The 18,858-nt window shown below is 39.2% G+C and overlaps 1 protein-coding gene and 1 long non-coding RNA gene across 2 annotated transcripts; one reads left to right on the top strand and one right to left on the bottom strand.

Annotated features, from left to right (window-relative positions):
- The first annotated feature begins 1,618 nt into the window (after positions 1-1,618).
- Positions 1,619-9,751, top strand: LOC124256787. Its single transcript, XM_046690746.1, has 7 exons — positions 1,619-1,625; positions 2,716-2,801; positions 3,243-3,281; positions 6,980-7,105; positions 7,699-7,741; positions 8,126-8,178; positions 8,726-9,751. The coding sequence occupies exons 2-7, from the start codon at positions 2,747-2,749 to the stop codon at positions 8,839-8,841; spliced, it is 432 nt and encodes a 143-aa protein (XP_046546702.1). The 5' UTR covers positions 1,619-1,625; positions 2,716-2,746; the 3' UTR covers positions 8,842-9,751.
- Positions 9,752-15,862: 6,111 nt separating this feature from the next.
- LOC124256793 lies at positions 15,863-18,500 on the bottom strand. The gene is made up of 3 exons (XR_006893103.1): positions 18,093-18,500; positions 17,843-17,873; positions 15,863-16,716 (listed from the first exon to the last, which is right to left on the bottom strand). It is a non-coding gene; the product is annotated as an uncharacterized LOC124256793 (long non-coding RNA).
- Between the last annotated feature and the right edge of the window lie 358 nt (positions 18,501-18,858).

Below are 18,858 nucleotides of genomic sequence, written 5' to 3' on the forward strand. Positions count from 1 at the left end.
TAGAAGTCTGCCTCGGGGTGGTTCTTGATGATACAGAACGACAACTTTTACCCGGGGTGACAATACCCTGGGGCGTCATAGGCAGGACCAACGTTGCTGTATCATCATACAACCGGATCCCTCAACGGGTTCTATAGTCCCCTCAGTAAGATGCCCCCATGATGTTCGTGTGGATGCAGAGTTACCTATTAGCCTCTCATCTATTTCCCTGTACGGTGATCTAAACCTTATAAGCCTCAAATACACTGTTCAAGAATGAAATGTCGCACGATTTAAACATCTTTTTCAGAATATATTATATGCACACAGGATGAGGCTGTACCCAGTCGTGGAGGAAGTAGCGAAGACACTGGAAACCGTAGACGGATTCCACTTGAGACAGTTATGTGAGGTAAAACGCCAACTAGAGCAAGACCGCGACACGCGGAAAGCACTATATAAGAAGTACCACAGAGCTTTCAATATTGTGGACGGGACTGATACTGCCCTTATGGCAACCAGCATGGGACTAGGGGCGGCAGGTGTTGGGTTGTTAGCCACCATCATGGCCACACCTATAGTGCTAGGCATTGAAATAACAGCTGGGGTGGTAGGGGAGGCAGGGTTGCTGTTAAATTTGCATCACGCAGACTGCATCGCAAGGCATTGAAACACGACGAGATCAGGGTTCTAGCCGAAGCAAAGCTGAACACGGTAAGTGAGCGTATTTCCACGGCACTCACTGACAGTAAGATCTCAGAGGAGGAATTTCGTCATTCAATCCTCTCTGAACTCGACAAGTACCGTAAAATGAAACAAGAAAACCGGTCCAAGTCTCGTAAGTCTGCTATCAGCGAAGACGAGAAAATAAAATACAAAGAACAGGGGGTACGAAAAGCCCAGCAAGACTTCATTACGAACACCAAAGAGATCATACGCGATTCACATTAAACTGTTTCATCGAGGTCAACATGACATAGAGCTATCACGATAGCGCTACGTGATCAGGATCACGGTCATAGTGACATGCGTGGTACAATAGTGTCACGTGTGGCCGGGAAGTTAACTGGGGATTCAAAAGTAGTATATAAGATGGGGGCAAGATCTAAGCGCCTGACAAAAGCTTTATTTGAAAAATAAAGCTTTACAGCGACCTTTCTTGAAAAGTGATCTCGTACCCCCAGTATATCGACTACTACAGGTATGTGTGTGCATTTTCAAGAGCCATTGTTTTGATAGCTGTAAAGACAATGGAGGAATACTTCGTATTGGTGTCTATGTTATCATTAACATGAACAGTACACACACCCTTACCATCGCTCTACAGTTAGGCAATAGGCTTATTGCCTCCAGTAAACCTTCCCCTTCCGACTCTGTGTACATGTATGACCGTAGGTATCTTTTACTCAGACATTGCATCTGGTGTAACATGTAGATGTTATAGGTAATAAAATCTTCTTCGAGTGACATTTTAGAAGTAGGGACATGCACTATAGAACAAACATTATGGATACCAGCTTCATATATTTCGTAGGTGCAACGTGTCTATAGAGATTCTTGTACCGTTGTCAAGCGGAAATGTCGCCTGTTGAGTAAGGTAATGTAATCATCAAGGAAGTAAATTGATCAGGGCAGGATTCTGAATGGTGGGTAAGACGACACATACAAGTGTGAATATTATACTTCCGAGCACAGTTGTGGCATGTTTATCTACTGTTTTAAAAGAAAGATGGTTACCTTTGTATCTATATGTAATGGTAGATGAATCAATATGACAACATGATATCTGTACAAATATGGACATCAGGAACATAAAAAGTAGTATGCATCCACCGATGTTGTCTACACTTGTGATGATCAGTGACTGGAAACTGTGTGATGAACTCTCCCTTTGTTTTGTGTTGTCTTACACACCTGTAATCAGCACAGCGTGGTACCTGTACGCCAGTAGCTGATGTGTAAACTTAACTGACCATGTCCACTGACACTAACTACAGTTTTCCAAAATATTATTTGCTTCGTTTGTACATTTAGTTTCATTTAAGTCAGTTTCATTCCGATTATTGTAACGGCCGTAGCATGTTCTTTTACACCATCGCGTGCACATGCAGTTTAGTTTGTTCATGGATGCTAAGAGTAATTCTCCAGATAAATATGTTGCTAAGCTTTGCAAATACTGTAAATCTTAGTGCAGATGGATTCCATCTAAAGCAATTGCTTTCATTGATAAAGGAATATGTTACAATTCTAGTTTTACCGTACGTTTATTGTTTGTGTCAGTTCATACACCGTACCAATGTTCAGACATGCAACATGTAAATCATTAATTTCATTTAGGATTTGTTAGTCATATGTTATGTACTGAATTCAGTTATCTCCAGATCGATCATATCTTTAGTCAATTCACATAAATATGTTATAGGTAATGGAAAAAGTATTTTTGTTCGATATGATATGTCTAACGTCACTGGGGTGAAACGAGATGGACGTGTGTTTAATATTTCGTAAGTTATTGATCATGGAAGTAAGTTATATACGAAACCAAAGATGTGTATATGAATGTATAAGAAATGGTACACATTTTCGTACTATGTAATGGCTTGATAATAGACAAGTTGTTTAAATGTGGCAAATTTTTACTGCAACTAAACCACAGGAATTGTTTGATCTCAACTGAAAATATAACCATTACCAAGAGGGTTTCCATAACGAACGCCATACATATACATGTTTCAGGATCAGAAAGTCGCACCTGCTAGAAAGAAGAATGAACCCGTGTGATCTACTTTGTCTTCTGATCTTCATGACCCTCCTCTCTGGAAGTAAGAACAGACGCCATGCTGCCAGAGAAACCTAGTTTTCAAACAAACACTCTTTTCATTGTAAAGCTGTCATTGTATTGGTGTAAATTATCTTCGCAAATGAAGATACACATCTATTTGTGAGATATGTATCATGTAACAAACATAAGTTCGCAACCGGCATCAAGTCGTACAGTGTTTTAACGGGGGCCCAGTATCCAAACTCGTTCATGAATAAGCAGAAGGCAATAATGTACTGTAAAATAATTTGCTTGTGTGGCTATATTCATTCTTGCAGATCCTCAAAGAGAGTCTGCTTTTCAAATATCAGATGTTCCACTTGTGGTACTATTTTGTTGCATTGATCAATTCTCTATTGTCAGTTTGCTGTACAGAAGAATGCATATGGTACATCATACATGTTGTCGGTACACCAATTAAAACAAAGGACCTTGTTTCCAGGTCAAACATCGCCAGCACCGCCCGATACGTCCGCAGGTGGTGAGTGTTACAAAAATGTAAAATAAAGCAACGGAGTGAGTGAGTATAGTTTTACGACGCACTCGGCAATATTCCAGTTATATGGAGGTGGTCTTTAAATAATCGATTCTGGACCAGACAATCCATGAATCAACAGCCCGAGCATCGATCTGCGCAATTGGGGACCGATGACATGTGCCAACCAAGTCAGCGAGCCTGACCACCCGATCCCGTTAGTCGCCTCTTACGACAAGCATGGGTTACTGAAGATCAGTTCTAACCAGGACCTTCACGAGTCGAAAGCAGCGAAATTTACTTAAAGGTCACATGAAACCAAAAACACAAACATAATTAAAACACAATTATCACTTTTTCACGACATATAATATACATTGCTGATTTTGAAGAAACAAATAAACAAATTTAAAAGCGTACAATCGCAAATCAAAAGTGCGATATTTTGTATTTGGGTTTTCTTCCCTCGAAACGAAGCACCCGGGAGGCAGAACCCAGTCAGAGCGGGTGGGTGTGCACTTAAGTGTAACGAAGTCTTTCATTGGGTGGTTTATTTGCCAATACGCTAAGGGCTCATTGTGTGTGTATATAGAGATGTTGGGTTTTGTAAATACATGCTCATTTTTTCTGCATTTGCGTTCGATCCAATCAACAAATACTGGGATGGTGAACTACTGCGTGGCTGGAAACTGTCGTTCGTCCAAGTACAAAGCAGGACTTGAATTTTGATAATTTGTTACTGTAAGGCCATACCGAAAGGTATCAGAATGTGCAAAGTTGTGTTTTGCGTTGCAAATGACCTTTAATTATCCTGATTGCATAGATAACGCTGGTATGACTGATTACACATTTACCCCACATGTGATGCTGAAGCAGTTGCCCTGGAACATATTTCAGCCAACGGTGGCCATATACATTCGGACTGATGTTTTTCCTCTTTAACGTCATTCTTCTGTCGTGTCCTTTGCTCTGTTCTTGATTGTTGTTTCGGGTAAAATACAGTGTCATGGTTTGAGCATTAATATCATGGGTAGCTATTCTCGGAACGTTCGTAGCCTTACAAACCTCTTAAGCCCATTCCTAACACATTGGCTACGATCAAAGTTAAGAATTCTTAGGGCTTCGAACGTTTCGGGAATAAGGGCCCTGATCTCAACTCTACTTATATATATAGTATGACCAGAAATTATTGAGAATTAAGGAATATGTTTAATTGGATTTCTAGTATAAACAACCTTGACCAGCAATCAAGTGCTTGGTTTCATTCAAGAGAGACAACTCCGTTAATCCTTTTTCATTAGTTTGTGAAGAGCTATCCCCCTTTGTTTACTTGCTAGCAGACGACATTTCCTCAGTATGGATGATTTAGACTGACTGACTGACTGAGTTAAGTTTTACGCCGCTTTTAGCAATATTCCAGCAATATCACGGCGGGGGACACCAGAAATGGGCTTAACACATTGTGCCCATGTGGGGAATCGAACCCGGGTCTTCAGCGTGACGAGCCAACGCTTTAACCACTAGGCTACCCCACCGCCCCGGATGATTTAGAGAAGAGGAAGTTGATTTTAGAGTATTATAACAAGAACATCAGATCAGCTAAAGTGATTTCAAGTAGAACAGGCATCCCTTTGTCCACTGTTTATCGTTTGTTGAAAAATATTGCAAATGGATATGGCATTGAGCACCAGGGAGGCGCAGGTAGGCCAAGAAAATTGACTGTCGGTGACAGGAGGCGGCTTGGTATTCTTGTTTCTAAAAACAAATGAAGGAGTTTAGAAAACTTAAGGCTGGATATGATTAATAGAGAACCTGTGGCTGTCTGTCAGGAGGCAATTAGAACTGAGCTGCATGCAATGGGTTGGCAGAAAAGTCGAGGAATTCCATCACCGATCATGAAACCTGAACCAAAGGAGCGAAGGTTGAACTGGTGCTTACAGCATAGAACTTTTAACTGGGATAATGTGATTTTCTCAGATGAAAGGTCTGTGTGGCTGTTTCCTAATACACTGAAAGTCTGGACCAAACAAACTGAAAAACCTTTACAGCGCCCAAAGTACAGTCCGAAATTTAACGTGTGGTGTGGCATATCTGTGTTAGGGGCAACGCCCCTCTGTGTATTGAAGGGAATATGAACAGTGAACAGTACGCATATATTCTCGAGGGACATTTACTTCCATCTGATCACGTGTTCTATGGAAAGTTTTGGATTTTCTAGCAGGACAACGACCCAAAACATCGTTCAAAGCATTCACAGGCCTGGTTTCGGACCCAAAATATGACATTATTAGATTGGCCAAGCTATAATCCTGACCTACATCCAATAGAAAATGTTTGGGGACTTATGAAGGAAAGTGTCAATAAGAAAAATCTGACAAATATTGCTGAAATGAAAGAAGAGGTGGTCCGATATTGGGACAGCATGGACCACGACTTTCTATCTTTTTTGATCAGTAGTATGCCCCGCCGCATTGAAGCCTGCATTGCTGCCCATGGTGACTTGACAAAATACTAACTGTTCACCTGTCTTTGAATCTGGAGTTATGTTCTGCTAATATTCACATTTAATACGTGAGTAATGAGTGAAGAAAATAAAAAATTTACAATCTTTAAATTCTCAATAATTTCTGGTTGTACTGTATTATCTCCGTCAGTTGTTAGTGCATTCAGAAAATGTCTGTTTATTCCAGTACAATGTGTGATGCCCATTAATGGTGTCCCCCCGCCGTGATATTGCTGGAATATTGCTAGAAGTGGCGTAAAACTAAACTCACTCACCCCGTTATCCCATGTAATGTTCATCAGACCTATGTGTGAAGTATCATCCGACTGTACCCCTATCACACAGATATATAAGGACGGTAAATGTCACAGAACTTGACAAAAGTCAAGTAAAGTAAAGTAAAGTAATTAAGACTGGGTCTCGGCAGTGACTGAACGAATTAAGAAAGATCAGTGTAAACAGTACACAGTTACATGTAACTCCAAGTCTCCCATCCCTCGATCACTTTTAGTTTTAGTGATTTCTATAATGACGTTTTAGACGTCACTCTTGTAAGGCGTTACTACCAGCTAGGTCACGTTGAGGGGCAAGGGTATATGCGACCAGAACATTTCCAAATGTTCTTTAAAGAGGGTGAGATGCTTATCCTTTAGTTCTTACACAAGAGTGTTTATGGACCGATATACTGACTATTTGTAGCTTACCTAAAACTCATAAATGAAGTCAGTTAGACATGACAGGATCCGCGGTTGTGAGTTCAAATCTTTTTAACATTCTTCCCACAGAAAGATAATATTATTTTACGCCGCATTGAAACAAACTCGGTTGTTCCTCCTATACAGAATAGCCTCAGCTCTTTGTCGTATTTTAACAGGGTTAATAGCATTATACTGATAATATATTTCTCCTCATTTTGCGATATTGTACAAACGTCATATATTTGTCCACATATATGACATTTGTGATGTAGTCATCATTGTTAGGGTGTACTCAACGATTGGTATTTAAAGAGTTAAAAAATATAGCACATTCCTGAATTGTTAACGTTTCTTAATAAATTTAACGTGATAAAAAGACAAGTTTGTCATGCAATTGAGCTACTGTGTACACAGACGAGGTAAATTTCATATTCAAGAAACATAAGTAGGTTTGTTAGTACTTGTTACACATTTTAAGGAATGCACAATATTTCAAATCACAGCACCACAGAAGCAGGAGTCCTCGATTGGTGTTGGAGTGGTTATAGGTGTGTGTATAATGCTGGTTGTGGATGGCGTCTTGCTGTATGTGGCGTACCTCTTCAGGGACGAAATAGCAGACTGCATAGGTAAGTATGAAACAAATGATTTTTTTATTTAAACTTTTATTTCAAAGTAAATACAAACAAATATAGTTTATTGCAAGTTCCAGTACGTCAAGAAATGAAAAATGACGAAATCTGTAGGAAATGGACCATTCTTTCAGGTTCTGAGAATTACAATGCATCTCATTTTGACATATACTTAAAAAAAATAGTATGTAAGTTGACACTTGATGCAATGACTTCCACAGTTGATAACATGTTGAGACAGCAGAATACGATGATGTTTAAGTCCTCCACAGATTATTAGCGGTCATTAGTTTCTCAATACATGGCAGCATGATACGGTACACGGGGGTGTCTCGGGATTTTATACTCCAGGCAGAAGCTGCACTCATCAGGGAAGACAACTTGGTGGCAGTTGTAGCCTCAGTTCACTCACTGACAGATGAAAAACTGGTGTTATACATAACGATCATCTCCTGAGTGTGGTCTACTCGTAGTTTGTGTATGACAGCGACGTTTGTAAACGCCTGGCGACAGTCTACATCAGCCATACTTCTTCGTACTTTTGATAATTTCTTGCTCATAGTATTAATGAAACATTTCAATTTTTTCAGGAGTCAAGAAAGCCAGAAATACAAATGTGCCAGTAATGTCCAAGTAGGTGTATCTTTTACAATTAATGCTTTGAGCCATTTATAACTACGAAACTAAAATATGAATGATTTATGAAATTTCGGTAATTAAAACTAGTTTGTTATTAAAATACCTTTAATATATATGCAGCTGATTTTAAATGTCAGCAATATATGAACATCAGTTGGATACATTAATACAAGTGATCAGGTTTAAATAATGAACAGATGCGTCAGTTATGTCCAAGTAGGTGCATCTTTCTACAATGAATGTTTTGAAGCATTCATAAATATTTCATTAAAATGTGAATCATTTATGCTATTTCACAAATTGAAACTAGTTTCTTGAAGAGTTTGAACGCGTCCTAACTTTGTCGCCATTACACATATTCCCTCTCAACCATTACAGCATACAGTCTCCTCAGTCCACAGTGATCGCACCTGCCGAAATCCAAAGACAAGGCGAGCGTTGGTCAACGTAAAAGATTACTATACACGTTTCCATTGAGGAAAGCTAAATGGTGAAATAAGATAGTAAAACGGCTCCCTATATAAGACATGACTGCAGAGGATTGAGTGGTTAGACGCTGATGTGTCCGACTGCAGTGCTTAGCTTTCAGTCTCTGCTTAGTGCTTGTTTAGGTTAGATGTTTTAGATGCCGTTGTGACAAGCGGAAATGTTCCTAACAGTGGCATCGCTCACTCACTCACTCACTCACTCACCTACACACCTACACACTCACTCACTCAACCAATCAGCACACTCACTCACTCACCCAACCCACTCTCTCACTCACTCACTCAACCACACACTCACTCATTCACTCACTCACTCACTCACTCACTCACTCACTCACTCACTCACTCACTCACTCACTCACCCAACCCACTCACTCACTCACTCATTCACTTATAAATGTGTCTTCAGATGTTCCGTAATACCTCGCTGTCCTTTCAAAGATAAATGTGTCGGAGTGGCAATGAAAACTGACTATATGTGTCTATGTAGGTGGAGGCGACGAGTACGAAGTACCAGTGGACAGAAATGATTACGAAGCCCTACAGAGAGCAGCTGCTGACGTCCCCAACACTTATGAGAAGATACGGACATACCAGAATGTGTGAAACGAGGAGACACTGACGATCAACTACCAACAGTCACCTTTACAATCAATGTCCATTGGACATTTGCTCAGAAGTCAATGGAAACTCTAACGTTTGATCATAAAATAGAAATTCAGTTGTGTCAACTGAACATTAATTACTGCAATATTTTATGTTTTTTGTGACAAGCAGTTGCCCTTAATACATAATGATCATAAATGTGTGAGTTTAATTTTACGCCGCTTTCAGCAATATTCCAGCAATATCACGACGGGGACACCAGCAATGGGCTTCATATATTGTGGGCAAGTAGGAAATCGAATTCAGGTCTTCGGTGTAACGAGCGAACGCCTGAACCACTAGGCTGCAGTACCGCCCTGGTAGATATTATATAACCCTCAGATGTAAAAAAGTCCGAACACCACCATCATGTTCAATCTTATTCTTTGGTTTGTTGTTTAAGACTGTACTCGGCAACATTGAATCTATATCACCGCGGTCTGTCAGTAATTGATTGTGGACCAGGCAATACAGTGGTAGACATCGCGAGCATGAATCTACGTAGTTGGAAGGATATGGGGAAAAAAAAATATGATCTCCTTGTCTCAATATAAAACTTACAAATGTGTAATCTACACGTTGAGTCTTGCTTTAACAAAATGTGTACAGTTAAGTGTGTATATTCATGAACCAGTGAGCGCTCAAGTTTACATGAACCATTCCGAATGCTTACAATCGGAACATTATACTCGGTACTGTCAGGTATTCCGATGTTTCACAACGCAAGTTGTGAATCTTTGCCATATAACAAATGTCAATGACATTTCACTTGACTTTTCGTTATTTCGTTTGTTTCTACATTTACCATAAAACATAAGGTAAGCACCTGCTTGTATTGACACCTCTTGATTAAACGCCTGGACAAACATCAGATTCATCTACCTCATTTACCATAACTCATAAATTAAGCACATGCTTTCATGTCATGATGAAATTCAAGGTCAAACGACAGATGATACAAAGCATCAACATACTGTGCTGCACCCTTTTCTTCAGATCAAGAATTCATTTCTCAAACTCATTCTTACGTGCTTTATGAAGAGCAACAATATTTTACAACAAACTACACTTTGATCACTTTCGTTAAGATTTCTACATTAACAAGTGACAACGTTGAGGATATATTTATACATGTTTGTCGGGTGACAATTAAACCTGTCTCGTATAATCAACAATTTACTCATGACCCCTGAACTTTAAAAAATGCCCCAACAATGATGTACGGTATTCTGATTTTTGCTGTTCGAAGGAAGAGCTTTTTGAACGCAAACCATATATATTGTATAACATTATCAAAATTACACTTAATGGACAACACATCCACATTTCGATTACTTTCGGTAAACACAAACAGAGCTTGACAGTCCTTCATACCATCCAGTATTCGTGTTATTATTGCAACAAGTGTTTTCGAAAAGTCATCATGTATGCGATACCTACTACTTTGGCCTCTTTACCTATGTGGTTAGTTGTATGGAATCACCAACATTCATTTTGTGCTTGTAATTATTATGTATATTTTTGTGAATTTTCTATATACCCTTTTTGAGGCCGTTTTTAATACAAAGAGAATTTCCTCAGGGATGATAAAGTTCTCAATCGTCCACGTCTCAGAAGCGTTCAATATTTTAATGACCATCGGGTGAATGGAAACTTGGGCTATTGGTTTGTAGAGGCAGCAGATAATACGCTGGTATGACACTGGTTCGCAGAGTTGATGTATATACATGTATGATAGGGTTGGGTATTGCCCAAATTTTCGTATTGCGATATATTGCGATATGTGTTGTCGTATTGTTATATATTGTGAAAGTATTTTACTTAAACCGTCCATATGTAAATATCACCCCCAAGTAAAAACGTATGGATATGCACTATTTCACAGATTGTCTTGATAATCTTGACCTTTGCCTCTAACGATCTAGTTATATTTGATTGCCATTGGTGTGCATATATCACCATGATATGACCGGAAAATATATCCTTTCCAAAATAACACCACGTTTGTCTTTAATGACAGCAGATAACATTTCATGGTTCTGGAAACGAATATTTTCGTGCTATTCTTTTTTGACTTCTCCTTCCAATTTAAAAAGCTCCTGGTGAAATATATGACTTGGCACATATTTTCAACATTGTCCAAGCTATGTGATTCCACACTTTCATGTCGAAGTTTAACGTTTAAATTTTGCATAAAAAAGACAGACAATTTTCACAGTCATGATTAACCTTGTGTTCTGAGATAATCTGGCGCTCCTTTCACGAAGCAACTTTTACTAAGGTTAACAATAACTACCATTCTTTTACATTGCACTAAGGTTGCCTTAGTGATTTACGATCACCTTCGTGTTTTGTGAAAGGAGGACATGTTCTTTTGTTTCTCGTTTAACATTTTTAATGTGCCACTTTCTGCTAGATAGAGGGGGTGGGATAGACTAGTGGTTAAAGCGTCCGCTCGTCACGCCGAAAATCTGGGTTCGATTCCCAACATAGGTTCAATGTGTGAAGCCCATTCCTGGTGTCCCCCGCCGTAGTATTGCTGGAATATTTGGAATAAGAGGCGTAAAACTAAACTCACTCACTCACTCTGACAGACAGACAAACAGACATTCCCTTTTTGTAGAGCAATGTTCCAGCAGTTATGTCTTTGGCAATTTACATCTCTGAGCTATGATCTACCGTGATCTACACTCAAGTTTCAGTGAGTGAGTGAGTTTAGTTTTTCGTCGCACTTAGCAATATTACAGGTATATGGCAGCGGCCTAAAACTAGGTTAACTCAATCACTACAATAAGTAGAAAAGACGCCTGAAGGGATCGTGACTGACAGCAATACAGCAAGAGGTGTCATTAAGTATTCAAGTAAATTGTTTTTTATATGACGATGTGTTGCTTATGGTACATTTTATCATATTATGCATCAGCTTCATATATGACAAATATGTTGTGTCAAAGAATACTGTAAAAAAACTCAGGTAAAGTTAGATCTAACTGAAAAATATAACAGTACACTTTTAGTTTTTTCCTTAACTGACCAGGGGAGGAGGGGTAGCCAAGTGGTTCACGCATCCGCCGACGGCCCGGGTTCATGTCCCCCTATGGGCAAAATGAATGAAACCGATACACGGTGACCTCTGCCCTGATATTGCTAGATTAATGCTTAAGGCGGCGTGAAACCAAACTACACACTCACACACTCACTTAACCGATCACATGCGTTACAATATTTCAGGAATAGGAAGTACTTTTTCATGCCTGTTTATAGTGAGGTTCCATGTATGAACCTTTGTGACAGTAAAGTTATACCTTACCTTACCATACCATACCTTACCTTACCTTACCTTACCTTACCTTACCTTACCTTACCTTACCTTACCTTACCTATACCCTTACCTTTCATTTACATTACCTTACCATACCTTACCTTACCTTACCTTATCATTCGTCACGTTTTGCAAGTTGATGCTCAGCAACCTTCTGCTGCACAAGTTGTGATATGATCAGATGATACAGTTGTGTTGATTCTACTTCTGAAGGTTGTTCAAAAGGTGAAAACGTCTGTTCTATTTGACAAAGGCACTGGTGACAAACGAAGACTTCTGGATGTACAAAGTATCATCAATCTGAAAGGGTCCGCTCTGTGCAATTCGGTATTCATGCATTTACAGGACGTGATACCACCAGTGCCTTTGTCAAATGCGGCAAAGTTCTCCCCATTGAGCTTCTCGAATCTCACCCTGAATTTGTGAATGCTTTTTCGAAGATGGGACTTTCTGATGAGATAGCTACTGACTTGTTGATGTCTTTGAACTCCTTTGTCTGTCATATGTATGGTCAAGTCACAAACAATGTAAATGGGGCTCGCTATCAAATCTTCATGAAGAAGTTAAAACCAAGGGAGGTCAGACTATGACAAGCTATGATGATGTAGACATGAGACTCCTTCCACCTTGCAGAGACTCCCTACACATGCACATGCAGCGTGCGATTAACAGGCCTTGATCTTGGTCAATGCTGACAAGAATTCCCCCAGTGTTGCTCACCCTGTTGGCTAAGGGTGGCTTAAAGGGGGAATAGATGCTCTGAAACGTCAATGGACGATAGGCAACATCCTTCCACAAGAGTTGACAGACAAAATATCCAGCAAGAACTTAGATTTGAGTAGAATGGAGGATTCAGACGAAGTTGAGATTGAGAGTCTTGTGGACACAATCTATGATGATTCAGCATAAAGGAATATAAATAGAAGTAATGGTAACTCAATGTTATAAAAAGCCAAAGTGAGAATAAACAACCATACTTTAAGTATAGCTGTAACATTAATTTTGATCATTTTAGAGCAATTGAAGAAATAATACGTTCTTTAACCAACTGCCAACTAGACAGTGTAGAAAAACAGCATTCAAGTCTCATTTCCCCTTAGACACAATGCATTTTTCAAATTTAAAGTTTTCCTGTGCCTCTAACTAAATAATTAATGTTAGATATTTTCATTGTTCCTAATAAAGGGCAGTTATTAGACTGTATTTTGTGAAAAAAAGGAAAAACTCATTTTTCCAAATTGTTTACCCCCTGGCCCCTCTCTTCGGGGGGCAGTGCATGGAAAATCCCCACCACCCAAACTACAATAAACCATCTCAAAGTCTTTCCACGCTTTAAGTGTACTTAAGTGTACTTTACCTTACTTTACCTATAACCTTACCTTACCTATACCCTTACCTTACTTTACCTTACCTATACCCTTACCTTACTTTACCTTACCTTACCTTACCTTACCTTACCTATACCCTTACCTTACCTTACCTTACCTTACCTTACCATACCATACCTTACCTTACCTTACCTTACCTTACCTTACCTTACCTTACCTTACCTTACCTTACCTTACCTTACCTTACCTTACCTATACCCTTACCTTACCTTACCTTACCTAACCTATACCCTTACGTTACTTTACCTTACCTTACAATACCTTACCTTACCTTACCTTACCTATACCCTCACCTTACTTTACCTTACCTTACCTTACCTTACCTATACCCTTACCTTACCTTACCTTACCTTACCTATACCCTTACCTTACCTTACCTTACCTTACCTTACCTTACCTTACCTTACCTTACCTTACCTTACCTTACCTTACCTTACCTTACATTACCTCTTTTCGGAGGATCGACCAAAGCTTCATAAGCATGTTATGAAGCATGTTATGAACGGAAACTATATCCAAACAATTTTGACACATTTTAGTTCCGTCTAGTTTCCTGTATTTCAGATGATTTAGTGTGAAGGTTAAACCCTAAGGTTTAAACGTTTGAACATCGACACCATGTTAAATCTTGTTCTTCGGGTTGTAGTACGTCGTTGTTGTTCAAATCTGCTCTCGTCACTTTGCTTGTGACGGGTACAGTAAGGTGAGAGATAACGATTACCTTTTCGTAAACACCCAGTTGCATCCGTCTTTATGGTGCATGTATGGGACATTTCAAAATCTGACATCACAAAACATGATGACTAAAATGATGCTATTTTGACTTGCAGCGGATGTCCTCTTGCTTTGCCAAGTATAATTCCCTATTCTGACTTGTGTTTATGTGTGTTTGTCATGAGCACTTCCCTTATTTGTCTCTTATTCACGTGTGTTTGTCAGATGGCCAATTAACTTGCCCTTGTGTGTGTTTGTGACCTGTTCCAGGATACGCCCATCGTTTCGCAAACACATGATGTCATCGCCATTCGATTTTCATTCATAAAGACAGATGATGATATAGGCAGACCAATACAATGGGTTCTTTATTATGGCATTCTTATGATTATGCAAGTATTTTTGTGTTTTCCGGGACACAGGATAATAAAAACAAGACTGATTCTTCTAAATGAATTTTATTCAGTAAAGCAAGCTTCAAAGCAGAAACACAACCGAACAATGCGAAACGCATTAATTTACAATATATTTCATCTTATTTAGAATTTAGCCTCAGGGAGGCCTTTTGAATATGGTTCATTTGCAATTCTGAACTATAGTTTGATTTAATAGTTTGGGGGAATGAAATTTAAGGAAATAGGTAACACGAGTTGGTAACGTTGACTGCAGTCGTGGTGTCCTGAATAGATTTGTTTTGGTGGGTGGAAATCAGTTAACTTCTCGGTTTCTGTCTCAGTCTTTGTAAAGAAGGTCACACCTTGAAAGTGAAAGGAATGGTAAGATTATCATCTAAAAGTTAAATAGTTTTGGATTTTATGAAACGATATGATTGCGAGTTTTATCTTAGATTCCGTTCTTGTAGTTTGTCATTACCATTGTTGTTTATTTTATCAACGTGAGACACATAGACAAATTCTTTACATAAACATTATAAGGTTTGGTGCATGCTTTCACTTTGACCAACCAAACATTTGCCAAAAGTCGCCTGTCGTCCTTTGAAATCATCTTTGAAAAGGCATGGTTTATTTGACTTACAAATTGTTAGATGTAGACATTAAAGACCGCTAGAATATAACTGGTTATGAAGGTCGCGTCACTAACCTGTGTATTTTTCATTTCTTTAATTTTCTTTTTTCCTTTTTGGTTTATTGTTTTATCTTATCCTGTATGACAACCATGTGACCTGTGTGTGTATGTCATCCCTATAATCTTCTACGTCCATCTACTACCAAAGTATGCACTGTTTTGTTTTTGTACGTTAAGCTGCTAATCAATGTACGCTATATTTTATTCTTATTTTGTACTTTGACCGCCTCCGTGGTGTAGTGGTAAGAGAGTCCACCCGGAGAGCGGGAGGTCGCGGGTTCGATCCCCGACCGCGTCATACCAAAAGACGTTAAAATATGGTACTTGTTGGTCCCTGCCTGACGCTCGGCATTAATGGGTACAATAAGGACTGGTCGGCTCGGAGTCAGTATACTGTGTCTGAGTGGGGTATTCATGCTTCACTGCAGCATGGTATCTCAGTGAGCTAGCACTATAATACCAGCTTAAGTCTGGGCTAGTACAAGCAGCCGCCCATACACATACACACGCATGCACGTCGTCATATCAGCGAACTATTCTCAAGCATGCCCTATCCTTTATTGTTTTGTACGTTAATTGTTTTATTCTTACCTTGAACGCCAACCTACTACCAGTGTATGCATTGTTTTATTCTTGTTTTTCTGTTAAGAAAATAGACTGCATATCGTTTTGATCTTATCCTGAACTTTAAGCTACTAAGCTGTCTATGAATTGTTTTGTTCTCATCCTGTACTTGAAACTACTAGCCTGTGTGCTCTGTTTACTATTCTGTATGACAACCGGTAACGTGTTGCATGTATTTATTTGTTCGTTATGTCAAGCTACTATCCAGTGTATGTATTGTATGCTCTGATCTTTATGTCAAGCTACAACATCTTCAATATTTTCTTCTTCATCTAAATGTCAAACTACACACTAAACAATATGTCTATTTTTAGCTAATGTCATTATGTCATGTGTCTTTCTCGTGTGTGCATTACTTGTCCTGTATGTCAAGCTACAAACTTGCGCCTGTTTTTGTTTTTTTTCTATAATGTATATGAAGGCACAATCCTGTGCGTGCTTTGTTTTGTTCATATCCTGTATGACAAGCTACAATCCTGTGCGTGCTTTGTTTCGTTCCTGTATGCCAAGCTACAATCCTGTGCGTGCTTTGTCTTGCCATAAACCTTATGTTATGCAACAAATCTGTAATTCAAATGTTTATAGTTTTATCCTTGTTTCAACGTACTCACTTGGACATGCATTGTTTTGTTTTACTCGACGTTGTTAGTTTCCTGCGTCTATGGCCTCAGTGCCTCCAGAAATTCTGGACTTAATGGTACCCTAAACACAAAGGTCAAACATGTTAAAAACTCCCTGTGTTTACTGCAGGACCTGTTTTGCATCAAACCATATGAAATCGTCTCTTCATCTGTTACATGACTGAATAATTTTACCCCAACATACAATATTTCAAGTAAATAGTAGAGATCCTTAGCTGTGGATCCGCTCAGTTCAGGTACGTCTGAGCTCATGCATCTCCCCACAGCTCATAAGTGTGAATTTGAACTCCGCTGAGCACACGCGTGTGAGCTGCAGTGCTGCTCAGTTCATGTATGTCTGAGCTGTAACTCCGCGCAGCTCCTGTATACCTGGGCTTGACCTCCGCTCAGTTCATATATCTCAGGGCTGCTACTCCCACCAACTCATGTATGTCTAGGGTGGAGCTTCCCAAAGTTCATGTATGGGAACTTGAACTCCCACGCAGTTCAGATCATATCATGCTTGACTGTCCTTGAACTCCGCATAGCTGAGGTAAACCTAAGTTAGACCGCCACTCAGATCTATGTCTGAGCTGGAACTCATCTCCATTCCTGCATGTCTGAGCTCCCAGATTTCTAATGTGATCCAGATCAGGCAGAATGTGATGTTTAAGAGATTGTTGATTTGAAAAATGGTGATCTTGATAATCATTAAATGAAATTGAAGTTTGGCAAGGGCAAAAGCAGAAACCCTTGCATGATGTTTCGCTTTGTATGCAAATCGACCCTTATTATGTTGAACTAGTAGTGATGAGATATGTGCACCATAATCCTTTCTATGTCTTATTATGTCTTTGTGAAGAGAGTAACGGTATCGAAAGAAACCTAACCCAAAAAAGGAAATATGTCCTCCGATTTTCACATTCATCTCGAATAAATCAATTCCCACCTGCTATCGGCGTATTTCGTTGTCCAAACAAAATCATGACAATGTGTAATTATGGCAAAATCAATGTATCCTTTCGTACGAAAGGGCAATATTTTGATTTATTCATTAAATCTTTCTTCGAAGATACAATTCTTTCCTCGAATGCCATCAATTATTGCTTTTTAGGGAGGAAAATGAAAGTGCTGACTCGGTTCATACGTTATATCTTCTACATTCAAAAGGACTTGGATTAAAAACATGGCAAGAAACTCATACTTACGTACTATTTCCGGATGTTTCGACCATCTCAACTATAAGAGAAATGGCAAACACTTCAGGTGAGCATTGTTGAAGATAGGACATAAAGCTTTGTCTGTACAAGACAAACGATTGCTTAACAGCATGAACATTTGCACATCAGATTTTGTAACCACACATCCTTGTTTAGTCAGCTCGGAAGATGTCCCGCTGTTAAACTATGATCTATTGGTGTGCTTATGAAAGGACTCTACAAGTATAAACTAGCTCACCCATTTGTAGGATGCTCTCTAACAACGCCTGTCGGTCCCCGAACATCTGCAGCAGAAACAAACCTGAGGCAATGCAACGTTGTAGCACAACTACTGTGAGCAAGAATATGTGATTTAGCGTAAAAAGTTTATCAGGATAATCAACAATATTTCAGCTGTATGACGCCGTATATTCACTCAGCAACATTAAAGCCCGCTTTTTACACACTGAGCATCGATCTTCGCAATAGCAAGACACCATTTAATGTCAGTAACCTTGTGACTTTGTCCCTTGACCTCATATCAAGTTTACAATGAAACGCCAATCCCGACTTAACGACATCCTTTAATGTCAATAACGTTAAGGGCGTATTCAAGAGAAATATATGCGTATATTTTACATATCAATAATCATTATCATCAAACTCACCAGTTTCACATTAAAAAAATATGAAAGCAAAACTACTCATAGCTTTTTTTTGTGTGTGTGTGTGTGTGTGTGTGTGTGTGTGTGTTATTCTCTAAATAACCATTGAAATTATATATTAGTAAAGGAGTAAACAGTAAAAAAATATGATGACGTAGTCTCCTTGACATGATCAGTGAGGATGTTTCTTTGAGCATCGACACTCACCGCTTCGTCGTTATTATAGACTGATGCTCCATCCGTGACAGCGCTCACCACCAGCGCCAGTAACACAACAACGGCGATCTTCATTCTGTCAACTGCAACAATGAAACTGGTAATGAAAATGGTGGAGAATATGGTGTGCTTTTGACAGAGGAG

This window comes from Haliotis rubra, unplaced genomic scaffold, assembly GCF_003918875.1.
Source record: "Haliotis rubra isolate DU_JTF1 unplaced genomic scaffold, ASM391887v1 Scf64, whole genome shotgun sequence".
In the NCBI taxonomy this organism is placed as follows: domain Eukaryota; kingdom Metazoa; phylum Mollusca; class Gastropoda; order Lepetellida; family Haliotidae; genus Haliotis; species Haliotis rubra.

Excerpts from the sequence above, each read along its gene's own strand:
- LOC124256787 (XM_046690746.1), top strand. The coding sequence starts at position 2,747 with ATGAACCCGTGTGATCTACTTTGTCTTCTGATCTTCATGACCCTCCTC. Across the intron at positions 7,106-7,698 it reads CGAAATAGCAGACTGCATAG|GAGTCAAGAAAGCCAGAAAT; the intron begins GTAAGTATGAAA and ends CAATTTTTTCAG. Across the intron at positions 7,742-8,125 it reads AATGTGCCAGTAATGTCCAA|CATACAGTCTCCTCAGTCCA; the intron begins GTAGGTGTATCT and ends CAACCATTACAG.